The 8,197-nt window shown below is 52.2% G+C and overlaps 1 protein-coding gene across 1 annotated transcript in view; it reads right to left on the bottom strand.

The window, feature by feature from the left end:
- Positions 1-7,829, bottom strand: part of LOC120024261 (adhesive plaque matrix protein-like) — a 68,388-nt gene extending 60,559 nt beyond the window's left edge. Inside the window, exons 1-3 of the mRNA XM_038968456.1 lie at positions 7,768-7,829; positions 5,525-5,562; positions 3,441-4,975 (exon numbers count right to left, since the gene is read on the bottom strand). Of these exons, the coding sequence (XP_038824384.1) occupies positions 3,441-4,975; positions 5,525-5,562; positions 7,768-7,829 (1,635 nt within the window). The remainder of the gene's footprint in view (positions 1-3,440; positions 4,976-5,524; positions 5,563-7,767) is intronic.
- Positions 7,830-8,197: the final 368 nt, after the last annotated feature.

Genomic DNA, 8,197 nt, shown 5'->3' with positions numbered 1-8,197 from the left:
CTAGACAAAGCTCGTGATAGCTTTGGCCACGAATACTCTAGGCAATACTAAGTCCTGTGGCTGGAACCTCACATTCATTCATTATACAAGGCTGTCTGACACTGGCTCAGATCTGACCGGACGCTCGGCCTTTTGAATGAGTCCCATAGCTTTCCTATGACATTTTGGACATTAATATTGTAGGGATTAGGCTATATCCTGTTTCTATATCAGAGTTTCCCAAATTCGGTCCTCGGGACCACAAGGGGTGCACACTTTTTTGTTGTTGTTGTTGCCCTAGCTCTACCCAGCTGATTTCAATAATCAATAAAGTTTGAATCATTTGAATCAGCAGTGTGTGCACCCCAGGGGTCCCAGGACTGAGTTTGGGAAACGCTGGTTTCGCTCCTTCTGTATTCTTGTGGACTGCCTTTAAATACACACACACACACACACACACACACACACACACACACACACACACACACACACACACACACACACACACACACACACACACACACACACACACACACACACACACACACACACACACACAGACACAGACACAGACACAGACACACACACACACACACTCCTTTGGGCCGACGGCGGGGTGAGATCCAGAGGCGTTTGATATTCATGGGGGTTGCTGCTCTTCTGCCTAAAGCCGTCTCATCCCTAACCTTCAGCGGAGAGGTCTATGTGATCAACCAGATCAACCCCACTACCCTCCTCACACCACAGTGACATTTATCCAAAACCAGCCACCCTCCTCAATCCCAACACCCCCTGATCCGATATGGTACACGAAGAAGGAGAACATAACGAAAACTCACATGACTTTAGTCTCTCAGAAATCATTTTTCATAACTGCTGGCAGAAGAAGAACATAATCATCGATAATTTATTTCATCCTCATATAGCCCATTGTCATTCATTATTCCCTTTGTTATATCCTACGACACAATCATCGCATCAATATGAATGCTGTGTTGTACTCTCTGTAATGATATGGTAATATTAACGCGACGTTCTCTTGACCTGTCAATCAAATCTGAGACGGAGCTCATCTCAGTCCCAAGAAAGGGGTAAAGAAAAGCGTACACTAAAGACAAACCAAAATAACCCCTCCCATACTGTGTTATTGTCCCCCCTCTACATGTTCTGATACCTCTGAAACACTCTTGGCATAGCTAGCTAGGTCGGGGTTGGTAGGGGTTGATGGCCTGTGCAGTCCAGAGCTGTGTGGGTATTTTCCACTGCGAATACTGTACATGACAACTACAGCAGGCAGTATCATTTCCTCTCCGCTTTACTGCAGGCTCCCATCGACCAGGGCAGCATATGTTCAGGGAAGACTCAGCAAAACATAGACCCGTTCGCTGTTCTCCATTTGTGTTTGTGAGGTCAAATATAATGAAGACAGCATCTGTTCGTGTTTAATGTGAGAAATTGGCCCTGTGTGTGTGTGTGTGTGTGTGTGTGTGTGTGTGTGTGTGTGTGTGTGTGTGTGTGTGTGTGTGTGTGTGTGTGTGTGTGTGTGTGTGTGTGTGTGTGTGTGTGTGTGAAATCGTGTGTGTGTGTGTGTGTGTGTGTGTGTGTGTGTGTGTGTGTGTGTGTGTGTGTGTGTGTGTGTGTGTGTGTGTGAAACAGTGTGTGTGTGTGTGTGTGTGTGTGTGTGTGTGTGTGTGTGTGTGTGTGTGTGTGTGTGTGTGTGTGTGTGTGTGTGTGTGTGTGTGTGTGTGTGTGTGTGTGTGTGAAACAGTGTGTGTGTGTGTGAAACAGTATGTGTGTGTGAATCCAACCCTTGTGATTATGTGTTTCTAAGACCATTGTAGGAGCTTCAAAAGGTTTCCTGATTCCACTGAGTTGTTGAATTACCACGAGACAGAGAGTGATCCTTCTAGAGAAGACCATAAATCTTCCAGCAGAGACGGAGAGAGACAGAGTGAGACAGACAGCTCCACGCCCTCCAAAGCCCTCTGCTCCACTCCCCTGGACCTCCCAGAGACTCTACTCCCAGGGAGGAGGCCCTCAGGTCAGCCCCGACCGCAGCCACCTGAGCCAGGCACCTGAGCCAGGACGACAGCCTCTAGCGGTGCCTCCAGGTGAGTAGGTGGGGAGTGATGAGACCCATTAATCAACAGTGTACAGTTAGGCCAGTAGGCCTCGAAAACAGACCAGGGGCTCGCCCACTAGGCCAGGCCACAATCCGGAGCCCTCTCCTGGGCCTGAGGGCTGGCGTGAAGACCCATTCCGTTGGATCACCACAGGAATGCTCTGACACACTGAGGTTAAGGCCCAGCCTTCTCAGATGGCAGGACTGTTGTTTGTTTGTGTGTCTGTTTTTCACTTGCCACTAAGGAGTTGCCGTCTGGCTGTCTTGATCATACAGAGAGTTAGATACCATATAGTAAATGTAGTGTATCGTTAGTTTCCCTTCTGGTAATTCATTTTAACCATCCTATTCCTCCTTTTCTTCTGGGGTGAAACTATCAGATAGAGAGATAGAGAGATAGAGAGATAGAGAGATAGATAGATAGATAGATAGATAGATAGATAGATAGATAGATAGATAGATAGATAGATAGATAAATAGATAGATAGATAGATAGATAGATAACTTGAAAAGAAGAGTCTGACTTTTTACTTGGATGAAAGTGTTTTCCTTGCAGTATTCATATTATTAAGAGAGAGCAGGTTATTATTATCATCCCTATTGCTCAGTGCATCACCGTGCCAACACTGTGCCCCGCCCACCTCATTATAGACCATGCATATTCTCCCAGGAGTATACTTCTTCTCCTTCTCCACAGGTACAACTCTCTGGGGTCCCTCGCTTTTCATTTTCCTCTCCTCTCCTCTGCCAAGTCTCACTCCATCTCCCCTCCTTTCATGTGGTTCCCGCTACCTTCCCCTTACACCCTCCCTCCCTCCCTCCCTCCCTCCCTCCCTCCCTCCCTCCCATTTTACTTCACTTTACTTTGGTGATGCACTCTCTCCCTTTACCTCCCCCCTCCCTCCACCTCCATCCATCCACCTCCCTCCCTCCCTCCACCTCCTCCCACCTCCCTCCCTCCCTTTACATCACTCCTTCCCTTTACCTCCCTCCATCCATCCCTCAATCCTTCTTTACTCTCACCTTCCATCTGCCAGTTTTATTTTGAAGTCACAGGCCACAACAGATATTCAATAGTAATGAGATGTTAATGAGATATTAATGAGATGTTAATGGTATGTTTATTATTTGTTAATGAGATGCCTCATGGATTTTTAGCTCCTTTTAGATCTCTCTCACTTCGTTAATGATAAGCTGTGTGTGTGTGTGTGTGTGTGTGTGTGTGTGTGTGTGTGTGTGTGTGTGTGTGTGTGTGTGTGTGTGTGTGTGTGTGTGTGTGTGTGTGTGTTTTGTGTGTGTGTGTGGGGGGGGGGGAGTAGGGGAAGGGGTAGTAGGGGACGGGGTAGTAGGGAATGGGGTAGTGGGGAATGGGGTAGTAGTGGACGGGGTAGTAGGGGACGGGGTAGTAGGGGACGGGGTAGTAGTGGACGGGGTAGTAGGGGACGGGGTAGTAGTGGACGGGGTAGTAGGGGACGGGGTAGTAGTGGATGGGGTAGTAGGGGACGGGGTAGTAGGGGACGGGGTAGTGGGGAATGGGGACTCGGGGTAGTAAGGGACGTGGTAGTAGGGGAATGGGGTAGTGGGGGACGGGGTAGTAGTGGACGGGGTAGTAGGGGACGGGGTAGTAGGGGACGGGGTAGTAGGGAATGGGGTCGTAGGGGACGGGGTAGTAGGGGACGGGGTAGTAGGGGACGGGGTAGTAGGGGAAGGGGTAGTAGTGGACGGGGTAGTAGTGGACGGGGTAGTAGGGGACGGGGTAGTAGGGGACGGGGTAGTAGGGAATGGGGTCGTAGGGGACGGGGTAGTAGGGGACGGGGTAGTAGGGGACGGGGTAGTAGGGGAAGGGGTAGTAGGGGACGGGGTAGTAGGGGAAGGGGTAGTAGGGGACGGGGTAGTAGGGGACGGGGTAGTAGGGGACAGGGTAGTAGGGGACGGGGTAGTAGGGAACGGGGTCGTAGGGGACGGGGTAGTAGGGGACGGGGTAGTAGGGGACGGGGTAGTAGGGGACGGGGTAGTAGGGGAAGGGGTAGTAGGGGAAGGGGTAGTAGTGAACGGGGTAGTAGGGGAAGGGGTAGTAGGGGAATGGGGTAGTGGGGGACGGGGTAGTAGTGGACGGGGTAGTAGGGGACGGGGTAGTAGGGAATGGGGTAGTAGGGGACGGGGTAGTAGGGGACGGGGTAGTAGGGAATGGGGTCGTAGGGGACGGGGTAGTAGGGGACGGGGTAGTAGGGGACGGGGTAGTAGGGGAAGGGGTAGTAGGGGACGGGGTAGTAGGGGAAGGGGTAGTAGGGGACGGGGTAGTAGGGGACGGGGTAGTAGGGGACGGGGTAGTAGGGAATGGGGTCGTAGGGGACGGGGTAGTAGGGAATGGGGTAGTAGGGGACGGGTAGTAGGGGAAGGGGTAGTAGGGGACGGGGTAGTAGGGGAAGGGGTAGTAGGGGAAGGGGTAGTAGGGGACGGGGTAGTAGGGAACGGGGTAGTAGGGGAAGGGGTAGTAGGGGACGGGGTAGTAGGGGACGGGGTAGTAGGGAACGGGGTAGTAGGGGAAGGGGTAGTAGGGGACGGGGTAGTAGGGGAAGGGGTAGTAGGGGATGGGGTAGTAGGGGAAGGGGTAGTAGGGGAAGGGGTAGTAGGGGACGGGGTAGTAGGGAACGGGGTAGTAGGGGAAGGGGTAGTAGGGGACGGGGTAGTAGGGGAAGGGGTAGTAGGGGACGGGGTAGTAGGGAATGGGGTAGTAGGGGACGGGGTAGTAGGGGACGGGGTAGTAGGGTACGGGGTAGTAGGGGACAGGGTAGTAGGGGACGGGGTAGTAGGGGAAGGGGTAGTAGGGAAGGGGGTAGTAGGGGACGGGGTGGTAGAGAACTGGTGTAGTAGCTATTGGACGTAGTAGGGAACTGGGGTAGTAGGCGACGGGGGTAGTAAGCAACGGGGGTAGTAGGGGACGGGGTAGTAGAATACAGGGTTGAAGAAACAAGGGTAGTAGGTGACAGGTAGTAGAAGACCGGGTAGTAGGGGACAGGTGTAGTAGCCTAATCAGAGGCCTAATTCTCTGAGTCTCATTACACGACAGACAGCTGGCTGGTAGACTGCTGGTAGACTGCTGTAGACTGGTCCTCTCCTCCTCAGGCTGCCTCTATCCTCTGTCTACACCCTGCTGGGGCTTCATTTAACTATTCTATTTAATCGTCCCTTCAAATGATGTTGCATCTAGGGATTACGGTTTCATGTGAGGAGAACAGGCCCTCTGCAGGTGACACATCCACCTTCTCTCTCTCTCTCTCTCTCTCTCTCTCTCTCTCTCTCTCTCTCTCTCTCTCTCTCTCTCTCCCTTCATTTCCATCTTTTCCAGATTTGAATTGATTTATTTTTTTCCCCTTCCTGAAGAAGTTCCTGATCATAACAAGACCCCATCTCCTCTCTTACCTGCTAGGGGGTCTCCAGGGTCGCTGCTGTCACCAGGCCTGTGTCACGGAGAGACATGAGCAGACCTCTATCCCACCATTCCTCCTTCTTTCCTCTACCCCACATCCTCTCAGATCACTCTGGGTATTCATTCCTTGGAGGAATACTCTCTGCTCTTCTCTATCCTTTGGTTTACAGATTCTCAAAGGTGTGTCAGCCTCCTTTATTCCAGCCCCCTCCTCATCCTCCTCTTCATCCCAGCACCCTCCTCCTCCCAGCCCCGCCTCATTCTCCTACTCATCCCAGCCCCCTCCTCATCCTCCTCATCCCAGCACCCTCCTCCTCCCAGCCCCGCCTCCTCCTCCTACTCATCCCAGCACCCTCCTTATCGCAGCCCCCTCCTCAACCCAGCCCCCTACTCCTCCCAGCCCCTCCTCATCCTCCTCATCCCAGCCCCTCCTCATCCTCCTCATCCCCCTACTCATCCAAGCCCCCTCCTCATCCTCCTCCTCATTCCATCCCCCTCCTCACCCTCCTCATCCCAGCCCCCTCTTCATCCTCCTCCTCATCCCAGCCCCCTCCTCATCCTCCTGCTTATCCCAGCCCCCTCCTCATCCTCCTGCTCATCCCAGCCCCTCCTCATCCTCGTCATCACAGCCCCCTCCTCATCCCAGCCCCCTCTTCATTCCAGCCCCCTCCTCATCCTCCTCATCCCAGCCCCTCCTCATCCCCCTCCTCATCCTCCTCATCCAAGCCCCCTCCTCATCCTCCTCTTCCCAGAACCCTCCTCTTCCCAGCCCCCTCCTCATCCCCCTCCTCATCCTCCTCATCCCAGCCCCTCCTCATCCTCCTCATCCCAGACCCCTCCTCATCCTCCTCATCCCAGCCCCCTCCTCATCCTCCCCATCCCAGCCCCTCCTCATCATCCTCATCCCAGCCCCTCCTCATCCTCCTCATCCCAGACCCCTCCTCATCCTCCTCATCCCAGACCCCTCATCCTCCCCGTCCCAGCCCCTCCTCATCATCCTCATCCCAGCCCCTCCTCATCCTCCTCATCCCAGACCCCTCCTCATCCTCCTCCTCCCAGCCCCCTCCTCATCCTCCTCATCCAAGCCCTGTACTCCTCCTCCTCCTCCTCTTCATCTCCTTCCTTCCCCCCTGCCTGCTTGTTCATATGCAGAGGAGGGAAACGCCGCAGCGGCAGCAGCATCCGCAACATCCTTAGCAGCAAGGCACACTACAAAAGAGCCGATCTCTGACGGTAAGCATCAAGAGGGCGTTGACAGAATAAGGGCGTCGGTGAGATTATGATCTGAGATGAGAGAGAGATGCTCGACTCTTTTTCTTTTACCTCCAAGGATAAATCAAGCCAGTCGTTTGACACATGTCGACTGATGGCGTCTTCTGACTGGGGTGGCACACATATGCATAGACTCACCCCCCCCCCCCCCCCCCCCCACACACACAGACACACACACTTCTGCCTGAGATGGCAGTGCCTTCTAATCGCTAATCCTCCTGAGAGCTAGGGCTCCTTTCCTCTCCGTCTTTCCTTTCTTCCTTGACAACGCCTTGACAACGCCTCAACAACACCTCGCCACCCTCCCTAGCGATTTACATTTCGAAACATCTGACGGTCCATCAAAAAATGGTCAATAAACGAGGCCCCTCTTTCATCAGCCAACCTCACACCGTGCCGAGGATCTGGTTACGTTCCCTAGGTGGTGCACTACTGTTGACCAGGGCCCATAGCTACTGATATTGAGACGCAGGCTATACAGCACAGTGTCAATGATTAAGGGGTGTGTGGTAGTGAATTTAGAGAGGCCATTGAATCGTTAGTTGGTTTGCATGTTATGTTCCCCGGATCCTCCTGTCATTGCTCTTATCATACGTTTATTATCTGGAGGGGGGGGGCATTGCCAGCGGGGAAGCATCAGTCAGGTTCTCACAGGAAGACACAGAACGTCCCAGAGAACCAACGAGAAGGAATGTCTTTGTCGTCCCGCGGAATTGTGATGATGCGTTTCATATGGTATCTCTAGAAGCTCTCCAATCAATTTATAGTTTTCCGAACCCAGTGATGAGGACGTCAAGGCAGGCTTCTTCACATATGGTTCTGAAGAGCTGCAGGGTGTGCAGGCTTTTATTCCAGCCCAGCACTAAGACGCTTGATTGAACTTTTCAAGGGTTTGATGATTGTTAATTAGCTGAATCAGATGTGATAGTAGTGGGCTGGGACTAGAACACAACACTGTGGGTACCTAGCACTGGCACACTGGACACCCACGTAGCCCAGGGGGGGGCACGTGTTCCGGGGCCCCATGCATCTGTCATGTATACAGTGGGGAGAACAAGTATTTAATACACTGCCGATTTTGCAGGTTTTCCTACTTACAAAGCATGTAGAGGTCTGTAATTTTTATCATAAGTACACTTCAACTGTGAGAGATGGAATCTAAAACAAAAATCCAGAAAATCACATTGTATGATTTTTAAGTAATTCATTTGCATTTTATTGCATGACATAAGTATTTGATCACCTACCAACCAGTAAGAATTCCGGCTCTCACAGACCTGTTAGTTTTTCTTTAAGAAGCCCTCCTGTTCTCCACTCATTACCTGTATTAACTGCACCTGTTTGAACTCGTTACCTGTATAAAAGACACCTGTCCACACACTCAATCAAACAGA

The sequence above is a fragment of the Salvelinus namaycush genome, chromosome 29, assembly GCF_016432855.1.
Source record: "Salvelinus namaycush isolate Seneca chromosome 29, SaNama_1.0, whole genome shotgun sequence".
NCBI classification, from domain to species: Eukaryota; Metazoa; Chordata; class Actinopteri; order Salmoniformes; family Salmonidae; genus Salvelinus; species Salvelinus namaycush.
Note: the sequence above shows the minus strand (reverse complement) of the source record. Positions and strands in the feature narration are given on the sequence as shown.